At 35.4% G+C, this 20443-nt stretch overlaps 1 protein-coding gene across 2 annotated transcripts in view; it reads right to left on the bottom strand.

Moving 5' to 3' along the window:
• The window catches only part of LOC129232198 (ATP-dependent 6-phosphofructokinase-like), a 122037-nt gene that overhangs the window by 54114 nt on the left and 47480 nt on the right, over nucleotides 1-20443 (bottom strand). For both annotated transcript variants that reach the window (XM_054866436.1, XM_054866438.1), the window contains exons 8-9: nucleotides 2705-2813; nucleotides 587-682 (exon numbers count right to left, since the gene is read on the bottom strand). In XM_054866436.1, the coding sequence (XP_054722411.1) occupies nucleotides 587-682; nucleotides 2705-2813 (205 nt within the window). The remainder of the gene's footprint in view (nucleotides 1-586; nucleotides 683-2704; nucleotides 2814-20443) is intronic.

The following is a 20443-nucleotide window of genomic DNA, read 5'->3' as shown; positions in this document are numbered from 1 at the left end:
ACTTCCGATAACTCGAAGCTTTCAGCCGTTCCCTTGTGACTTCGAGGTATCAAGAGTTGACTGTACTTTCAATTATAAAAATTTTGCAGTTGTAACAATAATGGTTTTCAGTGAAAAAAATAATAATGACATTAAGAATTTTTTCACAATTACATATATATGAAAAAAAAAAACTGCGAGCAATGAAGTAATAAGAGATAGGGGTAATACAGTATAGGGGGTGCAGTAATAGTATTGGGAGGTCTGCATCTAAATAGCCCATTCACCAAGTGACATGAAATATTCACTTAACCATAAAGAAGGATTAGATAAAAGGCTTGGAAAAATACACTGTTCTCAAAAAATGAACTAAATTTATACATGATTTAGTCAAAAGATTTCAACAAAGCCCATGGAAGTACATTTTATTTTCATCTAGTCAATAAAAGAACATCGACATTTTCAGCACCATTACTAAATCATTTTGTGGTACAATAATTTAGAAATTTAATCTTAAAAAAAAACTGAAAAACAAAAACATTTTTTTTATCAAAAGAAAAAAAAAGAATAGTTCATTAGCAGTTTCTATTTGAAGAAAAGTACATACTGTTTTCACCAGTTCAGCAGTAATAGCTTTGCCTTCTCTATCCATAGCACCTTCAGCAACTAGAATAATGTTTAATCTTTGACCTGTTTCGCGTTCCTGAAAAAAAAGACTGAATTTGAAAATAAAACTTTTATAGAAATAAAGTTTATCATTAAAGTAATCTCTACATAGTTTAAAGTGAAGAAACTGTGTGTTTGAAAGCACAAAACTAGAGAACTACTCAGCCGATTTTGCTAAAATTTTCCCAGTTTGTCTCTTTGAGTCCTCAGAAAGGTTTGGAGACTGGTTTGGAAAAAGTTTGATAAGTAGTTCTTTTTACTTCCTTTTCCAAAAAAGGAAGCATTGTATCGCGAAAAAAAGTTCACTCAAAATTTGGCCTTAAATTCACTCTTGCTTACCCCCGAATTAATATTGAGTTTTTTTGTTTTCAACCCGACCACATGCGGATAAATGCCTAAGAACATATAAACACCAGAAATATCCTTTTTGACATTCCCCGAGTTAAGTACAACAACTTTTTTCTTGATGTCCGTATGTATGTATATGTGTGTAAGTATGTATGTCCCATAACTAAAGAACGGTATGTCCTAGAAAGTTGAAATTTGGTACATAGACTCCTAGTGGGGTATAGTTGTGCACCTCCCCTTTTGGTTGCATTCGGGTGTTTCTAAAGGGGTCTTTTGCCCCTTTTTGGGGGGAAATCATTGTTAATTTCAATGTAAACTCAAATGGGGTTATAATTTGGCAAACATTTGGCAATATATTGCCAGTCTTTTGGTCGCCAAATTTTGTCGCCAACTTGGCGACAAATTTGGCGATTTTTTTTAAATATAAATTTGGTTTTAATTTGGCCATTGTTGGTGATATTTAGAGAGTAAACTATTGAATCACATTAAAATTGCCAATAATGGGGAAATGACATTAAATTGGAGTAAAAGGAAGTCATATGATGAACACATCAGCTTGTTTTATTCCAATTTAAGATGCAATTTTCTCATGAATTCCCATGTATAGGGGTAAAAAAACTTACATATGTTAATATTGTCTGCCCATTGAGAAAACATTTGTTTTTCTTCATACAATGCAAGTTTCTCCAATTCGCTAAAGTAATTACTGTGGGAGTTTGCGTTTTTAACTATTTTTTCTAGGCTTTGCTCGATTCTTGTGATACTAATTTCTTCATTGAAATCATCAATAAAAACCACCAATAAAAGCAATGTCCTACAGTTTTCTTTCTTACACTATTAAAAAAACTACTTTTGTTATCCCAGATCAAATCTGATTTACCGTCAAAAAGCAAAACTTTTCATCTCAACCAGAAAAAAATTTAAAAATGCTTTAACTTTTATTTTTTGCAAGCGCTGCTTTTTGCACACTATGGGGAACATAGAGCCTTTCTTTTTTCTTTTGAGTGTTATTTTAAGTAAATAAACAAAGCCTGCGGTTTTTTGCATGAATTTAGTTCTTGTTAGGGATTGATGGTTAGTTTTGGTAGATAGAGATAGATATTGAGTGGGCAAAAAAATTTTTTTACATAGAAAAGGATTGTTAATTACAATCAGAGGTAGATATGCAATGTATGGATCGTATAGATAGATAGATAGACAGGTAGACAAATATAGAAATTGATACAGTAGATGGACAGTAAGAAATAGACATGCCAGTCATTTAAGGAACTTCAACGGGGGATCAATACGCCCCCCCCCCCCACACACACAACTTTGAAAAAACAATGCTTTCACATAAAAGTGGAAGTGCTTGTTGTTATTTCCGACAAAATTTGCATGAAGAATATGCCCTTTGTGTCTCCCTCACCCCCCTTCTTTTAAAAATATTCCAAACGACGGAACTGGAGATAGATCTAGAAAATATTTCATTCAATACAAAATTTATTTAAGGAGCCGCCGTAGTCGGCAACCCTGGCGTATTTAATATGGCTAGTATTGAATACCCTGGCAAGTATTTATTATAAAACTAATTATAGATTCCAATGCATGCATATGTTACTTTAAAATCTCCTTTTAAAATTGATTTTATGTTATAGGTTCACACCACCTTTTTTTTTTAAGTTCATGACACCCCCCTCTCCTCCCTCCAAAAAAAGAAAAAAAAACTTACCATTTTAAGTTTTTCACACATAGTTTCAGGCCAGTTAGATTCAGGTGGCCACTCAGGTATGAAAACAAAATCTGCTTCACTTGCCAGAGCACCAACAAGAGCTAAATAGCTAAACAAAATAAATATGAAGCTGTTTAAATGCTCTGTACCAAATAAAGTGATTGAATACAATAAAATGTTACTTACCCCGCAATGTCTCCCCATTACTTCCAGAATAAATGTTCGCTGATGACTAAGATTAAAAAAATTAATACAACAAAAAATAGACAACATTATACAAACAGATATTTACCAAAAATATGATTTAGGGTCACATTCAGAACAAAGAAAAACATAACTCAGATGCAATTTCAATGCATTCCATAAAACTCAATAATTTTATCACTGACCTTGATGCAGTGGTAACAATTGCATCTATAGCTTCAATAATTCGGTGAAGAGCAGAATCAGTGCCGATTGTCATATCAGTACCCACAGAAATCATTATCAATAGAGCCAACCATTCCAACAATATTTAGTGAATTACACTGCTTTTTCATTTCTCCAGTTATTTGCCCTGAAACATGTTGAATTATTTTTTTTTTTCAAAAACAACCACCATTTCACATGGATATCACTCTTAAAAAATTGTAAGGCTATTTTTTGCTGACAGTTATTATGGTCTACAGTGTTGCTTTTGTATATCAGAAAAAACATCATTAAATAATACACTAATACAACACTATTAAAATACCTTTACTATTTAAGTACAGTAGAACATCGCTTATCCCGCCCTCAATTATCCATATCAAATTTTTAACCTTTTAAAAGAAGATTATGTTCATATAGATATTAAAAATTTTTAAATCAAGAACATAACTAAAGAGTGCACTAAACATTCACTGTTTATTTTAATCAATAAAAAAATATACAGATCGATAAAAAATAAAACCATGCTGCATTCAAACCCCACAAGTATTTAAAACAGAAAACAGCGGACCTATTCCTTGGCAAGAAACGGTGTGAAAAATTTATATATTTTTTAATGTGTTTTAATGTGTGTTTTATTGCCATTTAAAAAATATAAAGTTTGAATTAAGTATTGAAAAAAAAAAAAAAAAAAAAAACATGAAAATATACAAAGTTGTGTTGTAAGAAAAATATCAGGAAGGTTCTTTTGCAAGAGTTCCTTTTTGTGCTTTTCAAGAAAAACGAATTGAACACTGAAAGTTTATGAACCTTTAGTTTAAAGAAAAAAAAAAGACCTTAACTTTGACATTCCAAAATCTGACAGGATCTGATATTTGGTAATTTTTGGCAATATTATTTTTAAATGTAAAACAAATGATGCAATTTTTATGATATAAAATGTTTTACAAGAGACAAATGTGCTAAAATTAAAAGTAAAAAACAAGTTTTCGAAAATGACAATAAACAGTCTTCATTCTTGTGTACGGGAAGTGCTATTTTTCTCGATTGTGACAATAAGTGACAATTGTTGTTTTGATACAAAATTGATACTTCCCCCCCCCCTTAAAAAAATGCTACTAAATTTCATGTAATCAAGTTATATTTAGATTTTTTATATAAAAAAAAGTCAGTGCCCCTGCAATAGATTGTACACAAGATTTGCAAATCCAGAGTTCACATTTCCTGCATTTCTCATTCAGTTGTGACTTTAAATAAATGTCTTCAATTTACTAAGTACATACACAAAATAAAAATTTTTATTTGAATCAGTTTCAATTCATCAGTGTTTATTTTTCAGAGTTGAAGCAAAATTAGGATACTATTCGATCCAATTTTCAATCATTGTTCATAAAAAAATTTACAGAATAATTTGCAAGATGTATAAAGTCATGTGGTGTAACGGGACATTTGGAGTAGTTTGGTCAGCAGATTTGGTTTCATAAATACAAATAAAACAAGCAATTTAATTTTTGATAGCAACAGTAAAGATTTGGCATTAGAATTACATAGAACATTAAAAGTTAGTCATTTGAAATAAAATAATTGAAGATATGCAATAAAAATGTTTGTGACAGAACAAGACTCTTAGGAATTCCGTTCGGTCACCAGGATTTTATTGCTTATTGTTCCATTATTTTCTTCAAAATGATTAACTTTTAATGTTATACAGAGTTCTTAAACAAATCATTAGTGTTGCTATCAAAAATAAGATTTCTAGCTTGCTTTATAAGTATTTATGAACCAAAATCTACATACACACTTACATTCAAATGTCCTGTTCCGTAACATGGGAATGTCCCTCCTTCAATTTTGAAACTTGTTTTTTGTACTAAAGTGCTGAGCTTATAAACAAGTATAGAAAAAACAGTGAATATTTCATTGAGAGCTTTTGATCCGAAAATTAGTGAATTCTGATTTTAGGAATGGTACTAAATAAAAAATAATTGTGAGCTAATTTGGTCAAAAATGCATTAACAAAACAATAATTTTACTGATGAATATCGCTAAATTCCATCGTTGGACTTCAGAACTTTATAGGATCTATTCTTGGAGTTTGTAACATTCAACAAATAAATAAAATAACAAAAATAATGCCTTTTGATTGAAGGAAAAAATTTCTTCATATTTTTTAAAGACAGAATTCTGTCCTCAGAACAGAGAAGTGGCACCCATGCATTAATACACATGCAAATACAAAAATAAATTTACAAAAATTTAAAAACATTTTGCGTAAAACTCACACAATAGTTTTAAGTACAAAATGTTTACCAAATTTTACCTATACAACTGATTTTACTATGCATATGGAAATTCGAAGAAATTCTAAACCACAGTGTTACTTACATCTAATCCACTTGTTAATATAATGCTGCTTTTAGGACTTTGAACAATTTACAACACAAAATGTTTGCTTTAAATGTTTACAGTCAGCTTTTTTTTTTTAAAGCAAATCTCAAATACTTTCTGTATTACTCTAATGTTGAAATTATGCTGCTTTAAATTTATCCATCATACACATTCCTTAAAATTATCTAAAAAGAACTTTCCATTCATATTATTAAAATATGAAATTAAGAAGAAAAATATATAGAATTAACATTGTGCAACAACAAAGTCATTTGTTTTTATGCTACAATTGTTGACAAACTATTTTTTTTTTTTGGGGTGACTACATTGAATAAATTACTTAGAACTTATTTCAGAAAAGTAAAAAACAAACAATAATAATAATAAAGAAGGAAATTTGAATAATGATATTTGACTGCAACCCCAGGATGCACACATGTATGGACAGAGCCGATCCTAGTAGGTGTGCAGAGTGTGCGCCGCACAAGGGCGGCCAAAGCAAGGGGCGGCCGCAGGCCGCATCATATAATTCGTATAATTAAGCAAAATTCTCCAAGAATTTCTCACAAGATAACTTATAATAAGCAGAATAAATATGCTGATTTTTAAATGTTCAATTGTCAAAGTATGTGTCAATTTCCCGACAGCATAGCATACATAGTTTAAGAAAAATAGAATGTTAGGGAACATTGTGTTAGTCTATTATTATCTACTCTTAACACACATGCTTCATTTGGTTGCAAAGTTTGTGACAGAACCGGTAATCAGGCATGGATACAGGGGAGGGGAAAGGCCCCCTTCTAAAGCATGAAATGGTGCCGTCTAAAAGGAGCACCGAGGGCGGCCACTAATATTTACCCCCCAAGCTTTTATAGACCTAAACAATGAAGACATATTTTATTTATTAAAAAAAAAAGCATTATTGATTAGATATTCTCGCAAGCATTTCAAACAACAAACTATATGCATGGAGAGAAAGTGGAAAATTGCGACTCCCTTGAGAGTAACATATATGAATGACGAACTAAAATGTTGTACTTTTCCCCCTTTACGACAATTTTTCTGATTAAAATCTTGAATGAACTGCCCGGTTTCAGATCAGGTAGGAGGACAGGGCCCTTGCCCCGGAAGCAAATTTAAATGTAGCTCCAAAACGAAGATCCAAAAGGATGCCATGACCTCCTTGACGAAACTAAAGAAGGCTTAAAATTGCGTTTCTAGGACTTTTACTTTTGGAAAATTTCGCTGGTTGAACCATCGATCTTAAGGACCCAATTAAGTCTCTGATTAACCTCTTCCAGTTTAACTTAATCCAAACATAGCCTAAAAATGTTGGCTCCAAAATCCAAAACGTGTTTTCAGACGACAGCCCTTCCTATCATCAAACGTCATATAAAATTGCTTCGGACTGGAATGTCAAGGTCAACAACTTCTATCCGAAAAGGAAGCCATTTGCATGCATGGCACCGATTTTGCAGGGTTCGCTCCGAATCCCTGACGAGGAAATGGAATGAAAAATTTAATTACGCCGCCAGGAACCAGTTTCGGAATCACAACAGGGCTGGAGGCGAGGTCTGCTTTCTCGTGGTTTTAAAAATTTATTGTTGGTCACACGAGGGGAAGAGGAGGTCCAGGACAATCTGTAACAAATATATCGAATTCAAAGAAAAACTATATTTCTGCTTGGAAAAGTTTTACAAAGCAACAAAAAAAAAAAAAAAAAAAAATGCATCATTTCCGCAGACAAAAATATTTGACACAGAACTTTTTAGTTGAAAGGATAGAAACAAAATCTCTGGCAAACTAAAAACTTCTTACAAAACAGTATTTTCAGTTAATATTTTTAATAATGGGGCGGTTTCCTTCAGTCAAAAGAACTACTTTTAATCATTGAAATGGATAGAATGAGCAAAAAAAAAAAAAAAATATGGACCCAGAATATACTTTCATTTTCCCAACAGTTTTATTTTTTTAATTAATTTTTTAAAATGTCTGATTTTTCAAACAAGGCGTGGTCTTGATGACGTCACAAATGATGCACTTTGCCGCATCTTTCTACCACGTTTCCACGTTATGATAATCAAGAAGCGAATTAAATAATTGCGCTCTACGCTTGCTATCAACCATATCGTTGCCAATACAAGTGAGTAAAGATGCGAATTAAATATTTTGCACTGTGAATGGCAACACTGAATGGCATTTCATCATTTGTGATGTCATCGGCGGATGCCGTAAATAATGAAATCTGAAAACGCTCCGATTTAAGTTTTTTTTTTTTAATATTAAACGTAAACAAATTATTTAAAAAATGGTCAGATCCTATGTTTTTAAGCATGCTCTTTCAGAAAAAATACTGTAAAATTTTGGAAACGACCCCATTCACGGAAAAGTTATGCAAAATGAAGATTGATAAAAAGAATCATCGAATGTCTCTCATTTAAAAAAATACAAAAATAAAAAGACGTACTTTAAATAAATGTCCCTTCAACGCTTCATTTGATACTACATAATGAGTTCAATTACAATATATCTGTGTCAGAAAGTGTACTTAAAATTTTCCGAAATCATAATTGTTTATTTACAACACACAGGGGAGCCCAGCCCCAAAGAACAAGGGCGCACCCCCTAAATATCACGAAGACCCCCCCAAAAGCATGAACCCGCCCCCGAATGAGGAAAATACCCCTTAAAACACCCCCCTCTAAAAATTTCAATGGCGAAGTCTGCGCCATGACCCCCTCCCATAGGTGGGTATCCTTGCGATATGTCTTCCTTTCATTTAAAAAAAAAAAAAAAAAAAAACGAGTAGATGCACCATTTTTAAGGAGATGAAAAACTGGAAGAAAATTTCTTATTTATCAGCAGAAAATCTATGATGAACTGAAATCTGACAGAAAATGTTTTCCTGAGCCAATTGTGTTTTTTCTCCTGTCATACAGCAAGAGAACATTACAAAAAAAGAAAAAACCTTTCCTATCCCCATACTGAATTTAAAAAATGCCACAATATGAAGTAAAAAATCGAAAACCCCGCAAAATCTACACATTCTTTTTCTTACCGTCAACTACACTGTAAGTATATTTGTTTCTTCTCAATAACCATCGAAAAGCAAAACCAAGAAAAGAAATTCGGAAGAAAATGATTATTGGGAGAATAAGAAGCAAGCTCAGTCCGAACGAAGACGCCAAAAACCGGAGCATCCAATTGCAATCCCACTTCACTTCACGAGTTTCCTGAGAGAAATAATTGGGAAAGTAAAAAGAAATGCATTTTAAGAGGATACGGTCAGGGCTTAATTTGCATGGAAGCTCACAAAAGGTTCAGGTTCTACACTTCCTTTTCAATTTTATAACAATTTTTACAGATCAGACAAAATGTACACTATTTACCTATTAAAATGATAAGAAGAGTAATTTTTAGAGCTCTCCTGGCGTTTCTTTTCTTTTATTTTCTTTTCTTTTTTTTTTTTTTTTTTTTGGAAATTAAGCCCCTGAGGACGGTAGTACACAAAAGCAACCGATTCGTTTTGAATTCGCAACTCCAGAGCTCTAATACGCTACCTCGCAGTGATTAACAGTACCACCGAAAAAGGTAAAACATTCTGTTCCTCGGGTTTTCTTTAGGATAAATTACAGGCTTCAGACAGTTTATGATGCAAAGTAATTTCAGAGGAATAGAAAAGAAATCCTTGCATAAACACGATGAAAAATTACTGTCATTCATTAAGCTTCATAGCAAGTTATCAGTTACGGCATTTGTTTGTTTTACCTTTTCATCCGCCATCAGAAAGTGGCTGCAGCGCCCCCTATAGTTCATTGGAGTTGCGAATATGATGACGCCGTTGAAAATTTTAAAACTTAAAACATTTCTTATCGCTAAACTCTGCCAAAATTTAACACACATCGAACTCAGCGTAGCTTTAAACACAATATTAGAGGAAATTACTTTAAAAATGTATTCATTATGAAAAAATAATATTTTTAAAATGTAATATTTTATAATGTTTTCTTTCATATAATCCGCGATTTATATTTTTTTGCCCTTTCTTTCTTTTTTTCCCACAAAGGTTAGCCAGTCCCCAGGTCAAAAAAGGCTGAGAAATTCTTCTCTAACTAATCTTATTTCCAACAATATGTGGCTATTTTGAGCAAGAGAGCAAGCTCTAATAAAGCAAATACCAATGAAATTAAGAAAGATGACAAAAAAAAAAATAATAATAATAGTAAGTGCAGAAGGGCAGACACCTAAAAAAAATTATCTAGCATTCCGAGAAGAATAGAGATCTCGAATCGCAGAAGTCATCCATCGTTAGATCAACTCACTCATAGAGGAAAGATAAACGTGGGAAAAAAATAACGAGAATAACAACTTATGGCCGAGTTTTAATTAAACCATGTATTACGCAGCATTTCTAAGCACTAAATACAGAAACATGAAAACGGAACATTGAAACACTCGTTATTGCAAAAATTCATTAATTTATAAAACTGTTATTCGCATAAAAATGCTTTAAAAACCTAAATTTTAACTGTCCGTAGTTTCGCATCACATTTCTTGCATTTGTCATTCAAAAAAAAAAAAAAAAAAGAGGACGAAGGAAAGAAAATCGGGAGAGAACGAAGAGTAAAATTAGAATAATAAAAAATTTAAGTCACAATAACACGAAATAAACAGCGGAAGCTCCAGACGATCCTGTCAGGAGGGGCGATTGAGTAATTCATTAAGAGGGGGAGGTGACTAATGAAAATAAAATTTAGAAAAAAAAAATTAATACTAAAGTATGGGGTTTTTTTTCCGAATAGCATGTATTATTCAAAAAGTTAGAATAAAGTTATAAGTGTTTCGAATACCACACACTAGTGATGGGCATAATCGAGATCTTTTGATAATCGAGATCTCGGGAATCGAGTACTTCTGATAATCGAGTGATTGATAATCGAGATCTTTTCAAGTCGATCACTCGAGTGATTGATAATCGAGATCTTTTGAATTCGAGAACTCGAGCGATTGATAATCGAGATCTTCCGAATCGAGTACTCGAGCGATTGACTTCTCGAGATCTTTGGAATCGAGTACTCGAGCGATTGACTTCTCGAGATCTTTGGAATCGAGTACTCGAGCGATTGACTTCTCGAGATCTTTTGAATCGAGTACTCGAGCAGTTGACTTCTCGAGATCTTTTGAATCGAGATCTCGAGATGTTTTAAATCGAGATCTCGAGATGTTTGAATCGAGTGCTCAAGTAGTTCATTTTCTGAGCCTTTCCAGAATTGAGTAGACTGCTACAGGGGCGCCCCACTATAAGGGGGAGGGGGCATGATGCGGCCTGCGCCATTGGGCCGGTTTTTTCAGTGTTTTTATCTCATGTTTCGGGTGGGATGGGGGCATGGCGCAAGCCTTTGCCATTAAAACTTTTAGGGCTGGGTTTTTGAGAGGGTTCTTTAAATCTCATTTTCGGGAGGGGCGGGGGGTCCATGGCGCCGGTTGCGAAACCGAAATTTCTATAAAAGCGGTTTTTTGAGAGGGTTTTTTTAATCGCATTTTGGGAGGGGGGGGAGCTCTTTCTAGACGGATGCTCCGTAACATTTGAGAGGGTGCACCATCGCCCTGCGAAAGGGGGGGGGGTGGATACCTTTGACTTTTGGAACAGTTGAATTTCCCGAGTAGTATGGGCAGGGGTGCGCTCGAAATAGGAATGTGCCATCTAAGCCTATCTTTTAGGAGTATAATAAGGGGCGAACCCTCCTGGCTTTTAGAAGTTATTGTACTCATATAAATGAAATTCTTACTGTTATTCGGCATAATATGCAACTCGTAGGATACTCTTTAATCCCTCCTCCTCTCTTGTAAAGTTCGAAATAACCGGCCTGCCCCCCCCCCCCCCATTCCTTGAAATAATCTAGTTTTTTACGTTTCAGTGGGTCTAGTTTTTTGTTGTTTTTCCGATAAAATGAGCAGATACACCCTTGCCCCCCTACCCTCCGGAAAAGTTCGGAAACGTAAGCCTGTTTTAGGGGTTCAATTTGATAGATTTTAGTCTTCATTTAGGGGTCGCAATCCTTGGGGGATGCTGGTTCGATGAGATTCCCTGTTAGCTTGTCAGAAACTAGGAGTTCGGCATTTGGGCGACCCGGCTCGAACTAGTATAAACTTTTATAGGTTTATTGCTAGCGGCTAGAAAACTGGCAATGGGCCCTTGACTGTTGGTAGCCCTCAGGGGACGCCCCGTAGCGATTGAAATGGTATCACCCCCCCCTCCCCCTTTCATTTCAATTTGTGTAACCGATTGATTTCTAGATTTTTTTTTTTTTTACATTCATTTTGAGTGATTTATTCGAACGGTTATGTATTTAAAACTAATGATTCTCAGATATCACGTGGTTATTTCAAATGGTTTCGCGCACTCAAACACGAAGTTTAATAATGTAAACCAAGTAGGGGAATCGTTGCTCTCTCTGCGCAAAAGGACTCATTTATTATTCTTGTTTATTGCTTTGCTTTTTTTTTATGTTCTTGTTATTAGTGGAATTATATTTATCTGACTGATACATGAGGAGGGCGGGTAAAATATTTCTGACTGCGTTTTCCAGCAGATTGGGATTCCCGGCGCATTGAAAGTTATAAGTGTGGCTTGAATTGCAATTGAAGTTCATGATTATTTTTTTTCTTTCTTGATTCGCTCTGTTTTATTTTTCTTTTTCATTCGCTGACTTGGAAAATATGTAATAACAGTATAAAAGTGTAGGGAGTGAAGTTGAAATATTTCTGAGTGCATTAAAAAGAAGTTAGGAAGTTTGTCGTGTGGGATTAATATTAACTTCCACTCTTTGGCCCATTTTTTTAAAAATAAAAATAACATTTTATACAGTTTTTTTTTTCAAATTCCATACGTAAGATATTTATGACTTTTGTGCGTAGCATTTATTTTCGCGTGCGTTGTTGAATTTAATGTTTTTTCTTGTTTTACTCGCTTCTGTTTATGTCATATTCCTTATATTTTTCAATGTGATATTCCTTATATTTTCATAAATGTTGATTAGTATATTATTCACTCAACTTAAAAATTTGGAGTCAATTGATGTGCTGATTTTATGAGATTTATTTTATTTATTTATTTTTCGTAAAGTTGAGGCAAAACTGCTGAAAATGCTTTGGCTCGCGACGGTTCATTTCGGAACTTAAAGTTTCATAGCTGCGCTTGATTTTCCGTACGTTGGTCCTCAAAAAGGTTTAAATTGATTACCAACTTTCTCTAAAAAGCAGATTACGTATCCGGTTTTCAAATCATCCGAGACGCTCGATAACCGAACATTCGACAACAAGCAATATATTAAACAAGGATCCCCACGATTGAGAGGGCAGAGGGGGGGGGGGGGTTCATGGCGCAGACCACGCCATTGAAGTTTTGAAGAGGAGAGGGTAACTTATAAGAGGGCATTTAGTTTCATTTTAATGGGCTCTCGTTCTGGGGGTTCTCCGTAGCATTTGAGAGATGAATGTCATCGCCGGATAGGGGGAGGGGGGATGAGCCCCACTGCATTTTAAACACATTGCGTTTAAACGTTTCACAAACGTTTTAACATGACTGTCACAGCGTTAACAATCGTTTTAAAACCTTTATCTCAACAAAGTGTGCTCTCTGAGTAACCCCATTCGAAAAAAAGCACTTGAGAAGCTATTATTTGATTCTGAAACTTTAGAGAATGACAGGGGTGTCCGTTCGTCCCTGTGAGCAATGGCACGCCTCTTATAACAATTTCTCCCCCCCCCCCTCCCTCTAAGAAACAATAATCCGAAAAAATCTAAGACCACCTTAAATTTTCAATTACACGTTTTATTACCATAGTGGTTCAATATATTTTTAAGTTTAACAATTCTCAAGTTTAAACCTGCTAGTGTCGCCCAAAGACCCGCCCATATTATCATTATCCCTCACTTTTTAATAAAAATTATACATATTTGATCTTAATAATTGTCAAGTTCAAAACAGTATGGAAACCGTTTCTCTACCCTTTGTTTCAAGATTTCACTACCGGATCACTAAAGGGCCGGATACAGAAAACCATTTTTTGGGGGGAGAGGGGGCTCATGTTGAAGAAAGCCCCCAACCCCATGAACGAAATTCCCGATTTTGGTACGAAAAATGTCTGAATCTGTTTGAGAGTCAATAAAAAGCACCAAATCGGTCAGGAATAAGGCACCTGATTGGGAATAAACGTTGCAAATTAATTTCATTAGCAATGAAACGAAGTAGTAGTTCAAATATTTACTTTGAAAAATAATTAATGAGATGAAAAGATACTGTCATCGTTGACATTTTATGCATGAAGTGTTTGAACACAATGTGTACGGATACTGTTGTCGACGGTTTAGGGTGGGGGGACATGACCCCCATGATTTTCCCGTTGTATCCGCCACTCACCACAACACATACCCCTCCATAAATCCGCTCATATGATAATTAACAATTTTCGTTCGAAAAATATCGTTCGATTATTAAGGAATCTCTCAATTATCGAAAATTCGACGCCAAACATTTAACTATAAACCCCATTCGAATAAAGCAAGCGAAAAGCATTCATTCTATTTTAAAATCATTCCAAATCTATCCATCCCAAGAGCGAAGGCGCACCACCCATGAAGCTCTTCCCCAAGAGCAATACCCCCAAAAGAGACACAATCCCCTAAAAATTACAATCCCGCAGTTTGTGTCAAAACTCTCCCCCCCCCCCCCCCTCTTATTTGCACCCATAGGAAGGAATTACACGAGAAGTAAACCACTTGTTTTATTAAGGAATAAGTAAATACCTTAGTGCCGAGAAGTAACATGAAATAAACAAACGTTTTGTATCCCAAATATAGAGTACAGCTGAAACGTGTTTTGGAGTTTTTAAGGTACCCTTTTTTGAACAAAATAGTAAGCTTTTGCATGTAAGGGGACATTCATTTGTTACGTAAGGATGATTCTTAGGTAAGATTGATTCCATTCCGTTTTTCAAAATAATAAAATAACGAATTCAACATCACTGGAATCGAAATTAAATCACCATTATTAATTAATCATTTTTGTGTAATGAAACATTTACTAAAAAGTTGGAATCTAGACTGAATGTTTTTTCGACATTTTTTTTTTTTGTGTATGATGCGATACTTATTAAAAATAAAACATGCTATGCATAGTGCGATTCTTTTATCACGTTTTACACGATTCATTCTTCGTAAAACAAATAAAAAACAGCTCATCCTAATAAGTTTTTTATTTTCCAAACGCAAATAAAATATATAATTCCCGTCAAACCACTTGACCGCACAATTTCAAATGTAAAACATCAGCTTGGAAAATATTGCGTGAGAATGGGTTTGAAGCCCCCCTCCCCAAGTATGTAGACATTTTTCCAACCCCCTCCCTCTCGGGACCCTTACGTAATTAATGAATGGTCCCAAAAGACATCCAGTAATGTGCTTACATCAACAATCTCACAATTTTGCGTTGAAAAAAGGGTTCCTTGAAACCCCGAAACACGTGTCTGCAGTAATCTGTATAGTTGGGCTTTAAAACGTTTGTTGTTGCCTGTTACACCTGTATCATTACCTAATGGTATAGTCAAAGGTGAGGATAAGTGGAAAGACTTCCCTCAGGTTTTCAACTTAAGTATTCCACCTTTTTTACCTGAAATATAATTTTAATTTTAATGCCTCTCAAGTTGGAACCTTATTAGCGCACCCACTTCCACCAAACATATCATCATACTACCAAAGCATCCCAAATAATCATTTGATAATCAAGCATTCGACAGCATACATTCAATTATAGCACGATTCGAATGAAACATCATTAACTTTTGAAAGCTAGACTTCTGACCCCCCTAAATGACGGATCCGCCCCTGCAACTGAAACTTTTCAGAAGCAGGGGTGCCCACTCCCCCCGTAGGACAAGGGCACCCCCCTCAATATCGCAGAGACCACCCCACCCCCCAAAAAAGCGAAAACTATCCCTCAAAACACCCCCCTCCCTCAAGAAGGACATTCCCTAAAAAAGATTAACGTCCATTGAGAATTTCAATGGCGCAGTCTGCACTATGACCCACCTCCCCTGTGGGCGCCTCAGCTCAACCCGTCACTCCAAATTTTTCTGGGGAAGGGTTAAAGGGTCTCAATGCATATATTTTCGGAAGACAACAAAAACCATGACCATTCATATCATAAGTAAAGTCATTAACTTTTCAAAGCTAGACTTCTGACCCCCCTAAATGACGGATCCGCCCCTGCAACTGAAACTCTTCAGAAGCAGGGGTGCCCCACCCGCCCGTAGGACAAGGGCACCCCCCTCAATATCGCAGAGACCACCCCACCCCCCCAAAAAAGCGAAAACTATCCCTCAAAACACCCCCCTCCCTCAAGAAGGACATTCCCTAAAAAAGATTAACGTCCATTGAGAATTTCAATGGCGCAGTCCTGCACTATGACCCACCTCCCCTGTGGGCGCCTCAGCTCAACCCGTCACTCCAAATTTTTCTGGGGGAAGGGTTAAAGGGTCTCAATGCATATATTTTCGGAAGGCGAAAAAAAAAAATGACCATTCATAAGTAAAGTCATTAACTTTTCAAAGCCAGCCCTCTGACCCCCTAAATGACGGATCCACCCCTGCAACTGAATCACTTCAGAAGCAGGAGTGCCCCCTGAGGTCAAGGGCGCACCCCTTCAATATCACAGAGCCCCCCCCCCCCCAAAAAAATAAGAAAAATATCCCTTAAAACAATCCCTTCTCCCTAAAAGTGTCAATGACGCAGTCTGCGCCACGATCCCCACCTTCCTAGGTGGGCACCCTTGTCAGAAGTCAACTATATTGAGAGGTTCATTCGATTCTCAAATCGATCAAAAATTACACTGCTCGAGTGATTGACATCTCGAGAACTCAGTATCTCGGGAGCTTAACATCTCGAGAACTCAACATCTCGAGAACTCAACATCTCGAGAACTCAACATCTCGAGAACTCAACATCTCGAGAAGTTCAAAGCGAGAACTCGAGCAGATGATCGCTCGAGTACTCGGAAAAAGACAAACGAGAACTCGAACAGTTGATCGCCTCGAGTACTCGGAAAGTAATAATCGTGAACTCGAGCAGTCCATCGCTCGAGAACTCGGAAAGTGATAATCGAGAACTCGAGCAGTCCATCGCTCGAGAACTCGGAAAGTGATAATCGAGAACTCGAGAAGTTCATCGCTCGAGAACTCGAAAAGTTGATAATCGAGAACTCGAGATACGATAATCGAGAACTCATGATAATCGAGTTCTCGAATGATTTTGAATAATCGAGTGATTCGATTATGAGTACTCGATTATGCCCATCACTACCACACACATACAAGAATAAAAAATTGAAAGAAAAAAAAATTATAATTTCTACTAATATTCTGAATCTATTATCTGAATTAAACCCTTCCACTTTTGATTCATTTGAGGACTCTTGAAGTATTTTTAGTAGCCATTCAGGTCTTCAATTGAACTTTTTTCTTATAAAAGAAAGGTTGCATAAAGAAAGGTATAGAACATAATGAAGAGAAAGGTACTGAACATAACGAAACACTAAAATTGCATTTTAAAATAAAATTTGAAGATAGTTATGAATTGGTTTATTGATTGAGTTGTTTAATAATCGCGCACAAGTAGGAGTATTTGCTGGCTCCGAAAATTTTTGTCAGGAACGCATTTTTCGACTATTTGGTGGTTAAAAAGAGGAAATGAGATTTGGAGGTTTCCTCTCCGGAATTGTTTTGAAGTTTAAGGGTATATTTTCGAAAACAAAATTGGTTTGCTATTTTTTTCCCCTTGAAGGGAAAGGATGAGATTCAGGTATTCTCCCTAGTGGTTTTTTGATATTAGAGCTTCAAAAATGCAATTTTTAGATATCTTGAGTGATGCTAAAAACCAGGGTGTTCGAGGGTTTTTTCCAGGAAAAAGTTTCCGAGTTGAAGTCGTAAAAATGCAAATATAGGCCATCTTTGATGACGTAGCAGGAGAGATGGGGTTCAGAACCAGGGCCGTCCGAACAGCAGACGGCGTCCGGGGCGAAAGATTCCTAGCCCCCCCCCCCCCATACAAACAGAAAAATCAAGTTAGTTATAACACTCAATGCAGAATACATACTTATTTTTTTATATATATTAATGAACAGAAGAATCAAAGGGCTATACAAATTAAAACAAAAGCAATGAATCTGTTTCCAATATTTGTGAAACATGAATGCACCAAAAACTTTTCGTAAAAAGGGAAATGTTGAAAATCCAAATATTTATCTAGTAAAATGTTATTGCACTAGGTAAAAAACTAACAGTCAAAACTGAGTTGGTTATTCATATTAATCAAACGAAGAACAAGAATAAATAATTTTCTGATTATAAATAGAAAACGTATTTATCGAAGTAAATTACATCAAAATTAAATTTCGATCTGGACTCATCCAATGATTCTTTTCAAGAGTTTTTTAATTTCACTTGTACCAACTTCATACCAGCTTTCATTATGTTATAAACAAAGCTGTTTTTATTTTGCATCAAATACTTGTAAGTTTAAGGAAAAGCTCAAAAATACTCAACATCATCGAAAATCGCTCAGAATGGCGTTTTTGGAGCTCTAATTTCGAAAAATCACTGGCCCTAATATTACAAATATGGCCTTACAAATTGCGTTTTAAGGACTTGAGTTTGAGAAAATATTCGTGCAAGGGTCCCCCATGCCGCCTTTCTTTAATATCACAAGCAATGGATTTTTTAAACGACACTTATAAAAAAATTAAGTTGACCAGCCCCTAAATGTAAAATATTGCTTAAATTATTTGAACCATAATTTTGAACATTTTTTTTTCTGGGAAATGCTCCAGATCCTGTTATCCATAAAATCTTCAAAGTTTGTTTAAAGTTGCGTTTTGAAACTTCAATTTCGAAAACTTGCAGGGGGAGAAGGAATTGATTTCAATCTATGTAAAAAAACAATCAATCGGAAAGAGTCTCTGAGCTCTTACCGTAACGTCAATAAACATGGCCTATAATCGCGTTTTTAAGGCTAAAATTGCGTTTTAAAACTAAATGCTCAAAATTTTTGACCGAACAACTTTTGATCTTTTTCCCTATTCGACAAAAAGTTTTTTTTTTTTTTTTGAATGTCCCTTAAAACTTTTTTATGGTTACGTCACTGCACGCAGGGGCAGAATTCAAGCAAATTTGGTAAGAACTAGTATAGGCAAAGGAGAAGTACCTTTTGTTTGATTCTAAACAGTTATATTCCTAAAAATTGTATCTGCTTCAATGATACAAAGGAAACGAATGTTTTGGAGAGAGAGGAATAATTTCGTGCCCTAGGAAAAAAATAGAGAATCATTGCAATGATTCCCTATTTTGTGTGTCTATAAGACTGTGTATCTATGATACACTAAATCAGGGGGCGCCGCAAGGCACCCTTAACTTTATACAATCGGGGCATTTTGTACGATGAGGGGCGCCGCAAAGCGCCCCTCGTGAAAATGTCGTTTTCGTGTGAATGTCGTCGTGTTCCGTCGAAACGAAGGGCGCCTTGCGGCGCCCCCTCATTTCGTGCCCCCGGGCGATTGCCCCGCTCGCCCCCCCCGTCGGGACGGCCCTGTTCAGAACTTTTCCCAAAAACAATTCGATGTAGGAGTTCCAGAAACGTTACTTTAGATAGGCACTATACTTTAGACGACCTTTGAATGATGAAAGGCACGTTGAAAGATGGGGAAAAGTAGGACATGGGGGCTCCTCTCAGGACATTTTCGAAATTGTAGTCCTAAAAACGCAGTCATAAGCCATCTTTTATGACGTAGGAGGAAGGAACGGGATTTGAAACTTTCCATCGGAAATTGTTCGAAATTGGAGCCTTGAAAGGCGATGGTTGGTCATCTTCATCGCGTTAAGGGAAGGGATGGGTTCAGGAGCTATCCCTCAAACTTTCAACATTGAAGTTTCAAAAACTTAATGTTAGTGCATCTTTATTGATATTAGGGGAAGGACACGAGATTGGCGTCTCTCTCCCGGAGTTTTTCGGAATTGAAGTTCCAAAAACGTTTTTGAAGGAAATCATTAATGACATTTTCAAAAAAGTTTTCGATTCCGGCGAATTTCGATTTTTTTCGAAATAAATGAAGCACGAATCTGCAATAAAAATTGCGCACTCGGAGCTTGAAGCATTGAGGACCTAAGAAAAAAAAAATAAATACCTTTGTGCAAAAAAGTAAATATAAAATCAACAACGTTCAACATTCACAAAACTTAAATTTGCAAGACATAGCAGACAAAGTTTTTCGGTGTTTCAAGAAACCCCTTTTCGATGCTGAAAGATGTGAGCTCAAGAGCTGCAAAGACATTCAACAACAGCCTCGCGAGATCTTCATTACATCGATAAGATCTCCATCCTAACCTTGCAAAAAAAAAAAAAAAAAAAATAACTTTACCGTCTTAGTTATAATTAGTATAATACGAGTGATGATATTAGTTTCGAGTGATGGAGTTTTCAGTACCCGCATAAAATAGAATAAATAAATAAAAATTGGAAGCCCTTGTATCAGTTTATTTAATTAGGGGAAGGTGGGGTACGTTGACCGTGGGGCACGTTGGACCTGTCTCAAGTATTTGAATACTATTAATATTTTTTACTTATTTTATGACCAACAAATAGCATCTATGATCCTATAAATCCTATAATGAAATCACAATGGTACAGTTATATTGAATAAATTTTATACCAGAAAAGTGTTTTTTCAGTAGTGCTGAGTAATTTTCAGAAAACTAACTTTTTTAATGGTTTTCATCAAGATTGAGGGAAAAAAAATTGAACTTCTTTCTAAAAGTAAGTTATTTTAGTTCACAGTAATTGGCAATTTTTCATTTTTTTGTCAAAAAGAAAAAAATTACGATGTCACTTTTTCAA

Source organism: Uloborus diversus, chromosome 1, assembly GCF_026930045.1.
Source record: "Uloborus diversus isolate 005 chromosome 1, Udiv.v.3.1, whole genome shotgun sequence".
NCBI classification, from domain to species: domain Eukaryota; kingdom Metazoa; phylum Arthropoda; class Arachnida; order Araneae; family Uloboridae; genus Uloborus; species Uloborus diversus.
Note: the sequence above shows the minus strand (reverse complement) of the source record. Positions and strands in the feature narration are given on the sequence as shown.